This window comes from Oryctolagus cuniculus, chromosome 12, assembly GCF_051225735.1.
Source record: "Oryctolagus cuniculus isolate XC-2025 breed Fujian yellow rabbit chromosome 12, ASM5122573v1, whole genome shotgun sequence".
Classification (NCBI taxonomy): domain Eukaryota; kingdom Metazoa; phylum Chordata; class Mammalia; order Lagomorpha; family Leporidae; genus Oryctolagus; species Oryctolagus cuniculus.
The window spans coordinates 86,827,255-86,840,492 of record NC_142878.1 but is presented as its reverse complement, the minus strand read 5'-3'; the positions used below and the strand labels follow the sequence as shown (position 1 = coordinate 86,840,492).

General features: G+C 38.8%; 1 protein-coding gene across 4 annotated transcripts in view; it reads left to right on the top strand.

The window, feature by feature from the left end:
• Window positions 1–13,238, top strand: part of HERC1 (HECT and RLD domain containing E3 ubiquitin protein ligase family member 1) — a 224,691-nt gene that overhangs the window by 171,260 nt on the left and 40,193 nt on the right. For 3 of the 4 annotated variants that reach the window (XR_016218234.1, XR_016218233.1, XR_016218232.1), the window contains exons 46-49: window positions 1,242–1,442; window positions 2,146–2,320; window positions 5,309–5,579; window positions 5,718–5,930. Coding sequence is in view for 1 of the 4 variants with exons in the window: in XM_089310529.1 (XP_089166655.1) it covers window positions 486–538; window positions 1,242–1,442; window positions 2,146–2,320; window positions 5,309–5,579; window positions 5,718–5,931; window positions 6,666–6,922; window positions 8,342–8,469; window positions 9,178–9,305; window positions 11,233–11,433; window positions 12,769–12,899 (1,759 nt within the window). In the remaining 3 variants the exon portion in view is untranslated. Of the gene's footprint in view, window positions 1–485; window positions 539–1,241; window positions 1,443–2,145; window positions 2,321–5,308; window positions 5,580–5,717; window positions 5,932–6,665; window positions 6,923–8,341; window positions 8,470–9,177; window positions 9,306–11,232; window positions 11,434–12,768; window positions 12,900–13,238 lie in introns of those variants that run through there. The other variant, XM_089310529.1, reaches the window with a different exon arrangement.

Genomic DNA, 13,238 nt, shown 5'->3' with positions numbered 1-13,238 from the left:
AATTCTCTTCATTTGTTTCGTTTATTTGAAAGGCAGAAAAAGAGAGGGAGAGAGAAGCAGACAAAGAGACATTTCCTACCCGTTAGTTCACTCCCCAAGTGCCTGCCATAGCTGGGGCTGGGCCAGGTCAAAGCCCAGAACTGGGAACTCTGCCTAGATCTCCCACATGAGTAGCATGGACCCAAGTAACTTGAGCCTTCACCTACTGCCTCCCCAAGTGTGCATTAGCAGGAGGCTGGGATGGAGAGTGGAGCTGGGCCTCGAACCCAGGCACTTTGATTTGGGATGATAGAGATGTCCCAAGTGGTATCTTAACCAGTAGTCCAAATATCCATACAGTTTTTATTAGCTCATAACATGAAACACACTTTTTTATTTTGTGCTGCTTTATTAATGACCTCTTAAAATATTCTAATGACTTAATTTGCTTTTTTGAATACTAACTGTTTTATATAAAAACACAATGTTCTTCATGTTTGGTGCAGGTACAAGGGACAAGCTCCAGATCTAATTGGCAAGCAAGACAGTGTGTATGAAGGTAGTTGTTTGTTTTGAGAGCTTTATTTCACATGTATTTTTATATGTATATATATACACACTCTGTGCCTAACATTTGTTACTAAAATTTACCTGTGTGTGTGTGTGTTTGTACTTATGTATGTATTCACTTAAACTTTCTCTAAAAAACGAGGTAGTCTGATAATAATCACCCTAGTTGGAAAGTCAGGGGAGAAATACCTGGGTTCAAATACTGGCTTTACTGCAGAATATTAATTTTTGTTTGGCATAAATAAGTTTATCTTTAAGTAAGGAAAGGATTTTAATGCATTTTGAATTTTTATCCTAATTGTAGACAGCAAAAAATAAAAAATGATGATGACTGTAGGTTTTTCTGGAGCACTCTATTACTTGAAGGAACTCATGCCCTAGGGCTTAAGGACATAGCTAGAAACTCTTTGTTGGCCCCATGACAATATATTTTTGTTAGCTGACACCTGTTAACCACCTGTAACTTTTGGGGCTGTTTCATTGAATTTGACTACAGGGACTCCCCTTTCCCGTAATCTCACTGTGCCTCAAGAGTGCAGTTTGGTTGAGTCACCAGGAGATGGTGCCGTAGTTCATCTTGTGGCCTTGGGCTTTCAGTCTGTCTACATTTTAAACGTCTCTGTAATCATTGCTGTCAGTATTATGGTGCTTTTAATATTCATAAACCATGCATTTATTTACTCAAATTCCAGAAGACTGGGACATGTTGGACGTTGATGAGGATGAAAAGCTAACGGGTGAAGAAGAATTTGAATTGCTTGCAGGACCACTTGGGTTAAATGACCGGCGCATTGTACCAGAACCAGTTCAGTTCCCTGACAGCGACCCACTGGGAGCCTCAGTAGCAATGGTCACAGCCACCAACAGTATGGAAGAAACTCTGATGCAAATAGGTAAGCTGAAATGCTGATTTGCATTAATTTTATAGAGTCTGTGTTAGTTTTCGAGATAAGTAAATAACAAGTAACAGTTCAGCATTGTCTTACCCCATCAAGTCTCTTTAGTGAGTTACTTTCATATTTTGAAGGTACAATATGAGATTAGTTTTGATTTTTTTGTCTTTATGAAATATTGAAGTGAGAAAAAGAAAGTTTATAAAATATGACTAAAACTTTTAAAATAATTTGTGATAAGAGAATCCTGTAAGTTACAGAGAATTTTTGTGCTGTATTTTTTATTCAAGTGAGAGAGTATGGTAAATTTTTGCTGTAAGGAATGTCAAATAAATATTTGAGGTAGAATTGGTGATTCAGTTCTTTATGTATACTTAACGCATATTTTAAAAAGCTATATTGTTCATATATTTACCTGTATTAATATAAGCAGAAGTGGTATATGAGCAAAATGAAAAAAAAATTAACTGGAAATGCCTCCTGTAATTAAATATTTAAGTTAGAAATATCTAAGTCAGAACTTAGAAATAACCAAGATTCTCCTAAAGAATTTTCTGTGTAACAAAGTTCCAGATGAGCAAAACCTGTTGGTTTGTCATATTGCCTTATGTTATGTAATCTGTGTAGACTAGGAGAATTTTGCAGGAGTCTAGGTACCTGTTGTGTTACCTTGTTGAGAACTAAGTCAAGTTGTGTTTTTCAGGTTGCCATGGCTCTGTAGAAAAGAGTTCCTCTGGGAGAATAACGTTGGGAGAGCAGGCAGCTGCCCTGGCCAACCCTCATGACAGGGTAGTGGCTTTGAGGAGAGTGACTGCTGCTGCTCAGGTTCTTCTGGCCAGAACCATGGTCATGAGAGCACTCTCTCTTCTCTCAGTCAGGTGGGTGTTACTTTCAGTCAAATGAGGCTAAATTGGATTCTGGTATTTATGAGAAGAGTCTGGTGTTGTGTGAGAGGGTGAAAAGAATTTTAGAGACTTAAATTTATATTGTCAAATGAAAGATGTTGCGCAGTCAGTTAATACTTGGCTTTTTAGGTGGAAAAGAATGTTTTTAATAGTAACCAATAAACTTCACTCATTTTTTTAATTATTATCTGAAATAGGAAACTGAGACTGTTGGTCCACTTTGTGCCAGGGAAAAATTAAAGGTCGAATTAATTTTTATGCAGAATTGACCAACTGTATAGCTAAGTTAGTCTGCAAATTCCAACATGACTCTTGCCATTTTTTATGCAAGTATGTGTATACATTATAAGTAGTATTTATTTACCTTATTTATACTGTGGAAAATAATGTAAAAAAAAAGAAAGAGAATCAAGAATAACTAAGACTTCCATTTAAGGAGTAATTAATGGCAAATTGGTGAAAGCAGGAAGATCCTGAGAGAAAAACTCAAGATTTAGGTAAGATTTAGCCAATGTGGTATTGGCTCAAGGACAGACAGGTAGGATAGTAGAGAGGAAGAGAGTTCGGAAACTGACACACACATGTAGATACACATGTATACTTATCTACATATGTGTCTACATTCATACACATGTGTACACACACTTGATTTATGGCTTGGTTTATGACACCGATTTACACTGTAGAGTAATGGAGAAAGGATGTCAGGTTTTTTTTTTTAAAGATTTATTTATTTGAAAGAGAGAGGTAGAGACAGGTCTTCCATCCACTGGTTTACTCCCCAAGTGGCCTCAACGGCTGGAGCTGAGCCGATAAGGAGCTAGGAGCTGCTTCCAGGTTTTCCACATGAGTGCAGGGGCCCAAGGACTTTGGCTGTCATCTGCTGCTTTCCCAGGCACATTAGCAGGGAGCTGAATTGGAAGTGGATCAGCTGGGTCTCAAACCAGCACCCATATGGGATGCCAGCACTGTAGGCCAGGACTTTAACCTGCTGTGCCACAGTGCTGGCTTCAGGATGTCATTTTTAATAAGATAATGTTAGATGGTTTAGACACCTAAGAAGAAATGTCTTACCCTAATCTTATACTATATAAAACAAATAATTCCAAAGTGGCTCTTAGAACTAAATTTGAAGAGTTAAATCAATAATTTTTCTAGAAGGTAACACAAGAATTTATTCTTGATCTTGGGACAATATTAAGTAATTTCTTAAGCAAGGCACCATAGGCATCTACCATAAAGAAAGAGACTAATAAATTGGACTATATTGAAAAAGGATGGGCCGGCGCCATGGCTCAATAGGCTAATCCTCCGCCTTGCGGCGCCAGCACACCAGATTCTAGTCCCGGTTGGGGTGCCAGATTCTGTCCCGGTTGCCCCCCTTCCAGGCCAGCTCTCTGCTATGGCCCAGGAGTGCAGTGGAGGATGGCCCAAGTACTTGGGCTCTGCACCCCATGGGAGACCAGGAGAAACACCTGGCTCCTGGCTTCGGATCAGCGCGATGCACCGGCTGCAGCGGCCATTGGAGGGTGAACCAACGGCAAAAGGAAGACCTTTCTCTCTGTCTCTCTCTCTCACTGTCCACTCTGCCTGTCAAAAAAAAAAAAAAAAAAAAAAGGAAAGTATGCCTAATAAAAATTGTTAAGAAAGTAGAACAAACTACAGAATAGGAGAAGAAGATATTAGCAATGTAGAAAGCCAACAGAGTATGTGAAGAATTCCTATAAATCACTAAGGAAAAGACAACCCAAAAGAAAAATGGACAGAGAGCATTCGGCATCACAAAAGAATATATCACAAAAGAGGATCTCCAAATGGCCAATAAACATGAAAAAATTTTCAGCCTCATTAGTCTTCAGAGAAATGAACCCAGTGAGATATTACTGTACACCCACTAGAATGGCTACACTTTAAAGGACTGGGGGGGGGGGGAGTGGGAGGAAATAAGCTCAAGGCTGTGAAACTTCTGAAACTGTCATTACACAGCTATGAAAAATAAATTAGTACAACTGCTTTGGAGGCTAGTCAACTGTACCAACTAAAGCCAGACATGAATATACTCTATGACCCAAAACTCCGCTTCTGAGTATATATGTAATAGAGGTACTTACATATGTGCACCAAAAGGCATATATGAGAGCATTCTTCGCATAGTAGCCCCAAAATGGAAACCATTTGATTGTCACTTATATTGAATAAATGGATCATGGTACTTTATTTATATATCAATGAAAATGAATGAACTTTTAAAATGCAACAACATGGATGAATCTTAAAAACAATCTTGAACAAAAGAAGCCAGACACGAAACAGTACATACTTTATTATTATATAAAGTTCAGAAGCAGGTAAAACCAGTTTATTGCTTTAGGAGTCTGTCAGATAGCAGTTACTTTTGAGGCCATGGTGACTGAGAAGAGTCCAGGACAGACTTCAGAGATGCTGGCAGTGTTGTTCCTTGATCTAGAGCAGGGGTGGGGAAGGTGTGGCCCATGAGCCATGTAAGGCCCAGAAATCATTTGGCCTGGCCCTGCCCAGGCAACCTCAGGCTGGACCCAAAATTCAATAATTTTTAAGTTGATAATTTTTAAGTTGATAATTTTGTATGGACCACAAATCATATTATAAATACCCAAATGGACGTTGGCAGAAAAAAGTTCCCCACCCTATTTGGGGTGGTTACATGGGTTCAGTTTGTGAAAATTCATGCTTTGTGAACATTCCTATATGCTGTACTTTGGTAATTCAGTTATTTTTCAAACATATGCCAACATGTATTAAAATGAAAGTTTAGATAAAAATTTCTATCTTGCATAATATTTTTGTTAACTCTTAGAACATGTATGACAAGTGATAATGCAATTTGTATTTTATTCTGGGTGTTGATGCTGTGGACTCCAAATGATCCGTCCCTTAAGAAATCTGTTTTCTTTATCCTGAAATATTTTCCTTTCTTGGCAGTGGTTCCAGCTGTAGCTTGGCTGCTGGTCTTGAGTCGCTGGGGCTAACAGATATTAGAACACTGGTTCGATTAATGTGCTTGGCCGCAGCAGGGAGAGCTGGCCTCTCCACCAGCCCTTCTGCCATGGCAAGCACCTCAGAACGCTCACGAGGTGGGCACAACAAGGCCAACAAGCCTATCTCTTGCCTGGCCTATCTGAGCACCGCGGTGGGATGTCTGGCATCAAATACACCTAGTGCTGCGAAGCTGCTGGTGCAATTGTGTACACAGGTAAGCTAGTTCCAGTGCTTTCCCTGTTGTCCTGCTTGTCTACTACTGATTCTTGAAGAGCTTTTTGAAATTAAAGATTTTTGTTCCAAAATTGTATGTAATAATAATTAAGCCTGTTTATTCCAATTGCCTCTTCAGAACTTGATTTCTGCTGCAACAGGTGTAAATCTAACCACAGTTGATGATCCAATTCAGCGAAAATTTCTACCCAGCTTTCTTCGAGGAATTGCTGAAGAGAATAAGCTTGTAACCTCTCCAAACTTTGTTGTAACTCAGGCCCTTGTGGCATTACTAGCAGATAAAGGGGCCAAACTGAGACCTAACTATGATAAGACAGAAGTTGAAAAGAAAGGTAAGCTTCATCCTATTTAAATGCAAGGTCTTCTGATCAACTTGATTAATGTTTTTTAAAAGTGTGTTTTGGGGTTGTTATGTGTAATAAATAAAATACAGCTCTTTAAGTTTAGAATATAAAAGAAGTGCATAAATACTGTGTAAATGGAAATAAATATTAGACAATGTACCAAATTAGTTTAATTGTAGATTATGGTTTGAGTCACCATAGATAAAAATCCTAGTATATTTCTTTAACAAAATTTAGGTAAATATAATGTTATTTTTCTCTTTGTCTTAAGATGATAACCCTTTGATTAACCCTTACTTAATCACTACTATCTCCCCTTCTCTCTATCCAGGGCCGTTTGGCCCCAGAGAGAAAGACTTTTGAAATCATTGGCCTAGTCCCTTGACTAACTGTTAAGATCACTTTTGATCAAAAGTCAGAATGTTACTTTTAAAGGAATGCTGCCTCTGCCTTGACCTACAAGTTATTTCTGCTGCTTTCTCAGGCTATTGTGTCTTTACAGTAGATTGTTGACTGATGTATAATTAAATGTTCTCTTGCAATGAACTAGATTTATTGTAGAATTTGATATGCGATAAATGCTTTGTATGTTATATGCGTATCTTAGTGGCATGATTGCTTAAGAAAGTGCTAATTCTTAAAAGATATGGGTTAACCCATTTTTGTTTGTTCACTACTGCCAGCTCTCACCTGGGCATCATTTCATTGTTTTGTTTAAGCAGGTTTAATTGCCCAATTGTATGCCCATCCTTCCTATGATCCTTCTGCTGTAGGCCCTCTGGAGCTGGCTAATGCCCTGGCAGCCTGCTGCCTGTCCTCCAGGCTGTCCTCACAGCATAGGCAATGGGCTGCTCAACAACTTGTGCGCACTCTTGCTGCACACGACCGTGACAACCAAACTACTCCACAAACGCTCGCTGATATGGGAGGAGATCTCAGAAAATGCTCCTTTATCAAGCTGGAGGCTCATCAGAACAGAGTATGTATTTTGCATATAAAGTGTGTTAATCACCTTACGTAAGATAAAATAGTCTGCCCTTCTCAAAGGACTCAAAGTTGAAGTCTTGGTGTTTCTTTCTCTCTGCCCACTCCATGTCTGTCTGTCTGTCTCTCTCATATGCACACACATGCAAGTACACATTTACCAAGATTTTCTTGGCAGTTACCAACTCTACTTTCTCTGTATGCTAGGTTGATATAAATAGTGTGCATCTCGGAGTATCAGATCAGGAATGAGAAGAAAACCAGAAGAATGGCTTCACAAAAGATGCGGGCTTTGGGGATGCTGCTGGGATGCATCATGTTAAGCTGCCTCTTTTGATGCTGGCACCCCATACTGGAGTACTAGGTTGGGGTCTCAGTTTCTCCTGATCCAGCTCCCTGCTAACGCACTTAGGAAAGCAGCAGAGAATGGCCCAAGAACTTGGGTCCCTGCCACTCAACGTGGGAGCCCGGGATGAAGTTCTTGGCTCCTGGCTTCAGCTTGGCACAGTGTTGGTTGATGCAGCATTTGAGGAGTGAACCAGTGGATGGAAAATCTCTGTCTTATTCTCTCTCTTTCTCTCTCATGCTCTGCACTTCAAATAAATAAGTCTTTTAAAAGAATAATGAAGGCTTACACCTGCAAGAAGAAAGGAAACTGATCTCTTATTCTAATGCGCTGAACCTTTGAGCAGTGTGACAAGTACATTTAGAAAAGAAAGACAAAGACGGAACTATGTTACTTAATTTTCAAATAACTTCTTAGCCTGTGTTGTATATTTATAGAACATATAGATGTGTTAATTTATAGTTTATTGAGGCCGGCGCTGCGGCTCACTAGGCTAATCCTCCACCTGCGGTGCTGGCACCCCGGGTTCTAGTCCCAGTTGGGGTGCTGGATTCTGTCCCGGTTGCTCCTCTTCCAGTCCAGCTCTCTGCTGTGGCCTGGGAAGGCAGTGGAGGATGGCCCAAGTGCTTGGGCCCTGCACCCTCATGGGAGACCAGGAGGAAGCACCTGGCTCCTGGCTTTGGATTGGCGCAGCGTGCCGGCCGTAGTGGCCATTTGGAGGGTAAACCAACGGAAGGAAAACCTTTCTCTTTGTCTCTCTCTCTCACTATCTAACTCTGCCTGTCAAAAAAAAATTATAGTTTATTGAATTAAGTGGACATTTAGTCAAGATTTTAATAGGTCTCAGATAATTCAAATGAGTATGATCATAGTACTTAAAAGCTATTCTTCAAATAGCTATATATTTGCAAGCCATTTAGACAAGAGTGAGACCACATATATTGCATTATAAAATGGATACTTTTACACTTTCATGGTAGAATTTTTTAATTTGGTAGAACTTTCTCAAGTGATAAAATTGTATCAAAACTTGTTCAAATATCATTGGACTTTTTTCAATTTTTCTAGGTAATGACATGTGTGTGGTGCAATAAAAAAGGTCTCTTGGCTACAAGTGGCAATGATGGCACCATTCGGGTGTGGAATGTTACCAAAAAGCAGTATTCACTGCAGCAGACCTGCGTGTTCAATCGACTGTGAGTGCTGCATCACTTGTGTAATATAGAAAATAAAAACAGAATCCAAGACCCATCCTGGCTGTGTTGATGTAATCAGATTGTCACTGAATTAAAAATTTTTTCTCTTTGAATTGTATTTCTATATTTACAATGGGTTTTTAACTTTCTAGGATAGTAATTCAGAAAATATACTTTTAAACTATACTTAAACTTACTTAGAATTAAATCATGGGCTACTATCAAATAAATGTTCTGTTATATAAAATTGTAGGCTAATTTTCCATTAGTATTAAAAGGTTATTTAGGCAATAGAGTAATTATATTGCTTCTTTACCAGGATATAGCATTTTTTATAATATAGGCATTATACCAGCTGTAGGTATTTCTTTCCTGAAGCTTCCCTGAAGGTTAGCCAAATAGGAATTGGTATACTCTCAATAATAGCTGTGTGTACAACCCATACAAAATCTGAATTTTTTTGGTTGACAAGTCATACACCTATTAATTGAGCAATAGTCTAAACATATATTTTGTGATTCTACATTTTTCACATGATGACAAACACTAGCTAATGTATAATTATCAAGTGTTGGTAACCATGCTTTGAAATGGAAAAATCTACTATTGGATGCTCTGGTCTATATGAAACCCTCATTGTGAGGTTTGCATTTGAATTTGTTTTTGGATGATAAAGGTAGAATTCCATGCATGTCTGTTGTATTCCAGGGAAGGGGATGCTGAGGAAAGCCTGGGATCCCCCAGTGATCCAAGTTTCTCGCCTGTTTCCTGGAGCATCAGTGGGAAGTATCTGGCTGGGGCTTTGGAAAAGATGGTGAATATCTGGCAAGTTAATGGTAAGAACCATGTAAATAACAGTATATTGCTGAAGCTGCTTTTTAATCCTTTGCGTTAGCCTTCTGAGTCCAAACAATATATTTCTTTGCCTTGAAACTCATAGACTACTCAGCAACTGTGAAAATCTTTGCATAACGTGGTTTTAGAGAGGATGTAACTCATCTTTCTAGGCGTTTCAACTAACCTAGTGTTGTAAACTAAAAATTCTTTTTCATGTACCATTAAGCATTCGGAGAATGACTTGAGGAGAAGTAGCAACCATTTGTGTTTAGGCACTGTAATCTTTTGAATGGTTTGAAGCATTTCTGTTATTTATTTCACAAGTACACATTCTCATCAGTTTTTGTTGTACCACTCTAGAAAGTAAAAATGATTTATGCTTAATAATATTTTCCTTCTATTTCACAAATTTCACAAATAGCCTTAATTATAGGTAAATTACTTATATTAATTTGATTTTCAGTAATTATTAGAAGAGGACTTAAGTGTTTGATATTTGTACACTGAAAATTTTCCTTTTCTCTGTTTTCTACAAATATTATTGTCCTATTAATACTTACAGATTAGCCTGTTAATCTGATTATCATATGAGGGTACTTCAAAAAGTTTGTGGGAAATGAAAAATGGAATTAGAAGATAAGGTAGGGCAGACATTTAGCCTATCAGATAAGACATTGCGTCCACATTGGAGTACCTGGGTTTGATTACTGACTGACTCCCAATTCCAGATTCCTGCTACTGCAGACCCTGGGAGGCAGCAATGATAGCTCATGTAATTAGGTTCTTGCCATCTATGTGGGAGACCGGGGTTGAGTCCCTGGCTCCTAGCTTTGGTATCAGCTCAGCCCTAGGTATTGGAGGCATTTGATGAGTGAACCAGTGAATGAGACCTCTTTCTGAAACTTTATTTGTCCCTCTCTCCCTCTGTCTCTCAAGTAAATGCATGCACACACTTGTTTGTTTGTTTGTTTGTTTTTTAAGATAAGCTTGGGGCAGACCTTGTAGTGCAGTTAATTAAGCTGCTGCTTTTGGAGTGCCAGTTTGAGTCCTTGCTGCTTTGCTTCCTATCTGTCTTTCTGCTGGCACATCCTGTCAGACAGTAGATGATGGCTCAACTGCTTGGGCCTCTGCTACCCTCATGGGAGAGCCAGATGGGATTCCAAGCTTATGGCTTCACTCTGGCCCAGCCTTGGCTATAGCAACAATTTGGGGAGTGAACCAGCAGAAGGCAGATTTCTCTCTTTCTCTCTCTCTCTCTCTCTCTCTCCCCCTCTCTCTTTCTCTCTTTCTCTCTTTTTCTCTCTCTCTTTCAAATAAATAGTTATTTTAGTCTAAAAAAATCTTGAAATCCATATATAAGGTTTTTTATAATTCTCATTTTGCATGAACTTTTTGAAGACTCCTAGTATGTAATACATAAATGAAGGACCTAAGGGGCCAACGCCATGGCATAGTGGGTAAAGCCACAGCCTGCGATGCCAGCATCCCATCTGGGTACCAGTTTGAGTCCTGGATGTTCCACTTCTGATCCAGCTCCCTGCTAAGGCACCTGGGAAAGCAGCAGAGGATGGCCCAAGTGACTAGGCTCCTGCACCCACATGGGAGACCAGGAAGAAACTCCTGGCTTCAGCCTTGCCCATCCCTGGCTGTTGCAGCCATTTGGGGAGTGAACCAGCAGATGGAAGACCCCTTTCCCCCTTCTCTCTCTCTCTCTCTCTCTCTCTCTCTCTCTCTCTCTCTCACTATGCCTTTCAAATAAATAAAATCTTTAGAAAAAAGAGAAAAAACGGGTCCTTCCTTTGCAGATTTATTCATTAGAGGGCTATTACAAAATTGAGGACTGCTTTGAGTGTGTATTATAATTAATTAGTATTTATTTTTTTAAAGAATTAAATAATAATTAGTTAACATATTCTCCCTGTTTAGGAGGAAAAGGATTAGTAGACATTCAGCCTCACTGGGTATCTGCACTGGCTTGGCCTGAAGAGGGCCCAGCTGCAGCCTGGTCAGGAGAGTCTCCGGAGTTATTGTTGGTGGGCCGGATGGATGGGTCTCTAGGACTGATTGAAGTTGTTGATGTGTCCACCATGCACCGTCGAGAATTGGAGCATTGCTATCGGAAGGATGGTAAATGACTGCATTTGTGTCTAGTTAAAGAAGTCCCTGCAAATCAAATAGACTTACCTTTGAAAACTACTGAAAGAATATTAGTTTTGGCTTTGTTTTCTATATATTCCAGTTGGTGTTTCATTTTAATTAGTTACTGAATTCAAAGATATTTCTCTCCTAACTGCCACCACTACACTTTTCTGTTGAAATGAGATTTAATGTTATATATTAGTCATTAATGTTAGATATTAGTTATTGTCCTTCATGTGAGCCACTTAACATTTGTAGCAGGCTTCCAGTTTCCTTTGGAAAGTTAAGACTGCCCAAGAGGAAAAAAGAGAATAATCATTGATAGAGATGAATTTGTTAACAAAGGAGTTAAATTGAGGAAAGGGGTGAGGAGAATGGAGAAGGGAAATTCCTGGTCTGACAAGAAATAGTAGGAAGTCTACTTACGTAGACTATGTTCTCCCTGTGTGCCTTTGATAGGCATCTTAGTAGATAGTTTTTCTTAGTTGTGGGGAATGGGGTAATTCAGAGGTCATAGTACCTGCTTACAGGGCTCTCTTAGCAAAATAGAGTTGCATTTTTTGGTTTAGTTTTTTTAAAAATATATAATACCTGCACAAGGTTTAAAATTAAAGTTTTAAAAGGTATACAGTGAAAAATCTCTCCCATCCACTCAGATCCAGTACTCCTCCATTCTGCCCTCACAGAAGAATACTGTCCTTACATGCTTTGTAGCCTTTTGGTGTTAACTTAGATAAAGAAGGAATTTCGAGCATAGATTGTTACAATAGGATGCTTGTTAACATCTGGAGAGACACTGTGTAGGGGTCGTAAACAAGCAGAAGGGCCAGGGGATGTTCTGTTTATGGCTTATCTGACCTCTCATTTTCATGGTAGATTCTGGTCCCAAAGACAGAACCTGGCATAGGGTCTTAAAAACAGTGAGAGAATTCAATTTTTTGTCAGATTTTGTTTTATACATGCTTTTGTTTTTATGTTGGTAATTGTCATCCTTCTGCTTTTACATGTAGACTCTTTAGCATTTATTTAAGTGTGGTCTTGTGGTGATGAATTTCCTTAGATTTTGTTTATCTGAGAATTTGTTTTTCCTTTAATAACCATTTAATAAAAGAATGAAAGTTTAAAAATGAGATAGTCTTTGTCACTTAGAAATCACATGACTTTTGTGGAATCCCCACTAATGGCTTACATTTTGTGTGGATACACTAAAGAACTCTCTGGAAACTTAATTAGCAGTGGTTGCAATTGCATTTTTTTTTTAAGTCTTTGTCTTTTAAGTCAGAAAATGACAAGTCTCTATTATTCTCTTTTAAATCATATTAGTGTCTGTTACTTGCATTGCTTGGTTCAGTGAAGACAGACCATTTGCAGTGGGATACTTTGATGGAAAATTGTTGCTGGGAACAAAGGAACCGCTTGAGAAAGGTGGCATTGTCCTAATTGATGCACATAAGGTAAAGACAACTTTCCCAAATGGTGACTTCTTGAATTTTAAAAAACTTTAATCGACACATAATAATTGTACATATTTATGGGTACAAAGTAGTATTTCTATACATATATAATGTGTAATGATCAGATCAAGATAACTGGTATACCCGTCACCTCAGACTCATTTCTTTGTTCTGGGAACATTCAAAATCCTCTCTACTAACCATTTGGAAATATATGATTATTTGTTGTCAGCCACATTTACTGTATTGTGCTAAAGAACATTAAAAGTTATTCCTCTTCTCCAGCTGCACCCCTCTACCTGTCCTCCCTCCAGTCCCCTTTCCATACTTACCAGCCTC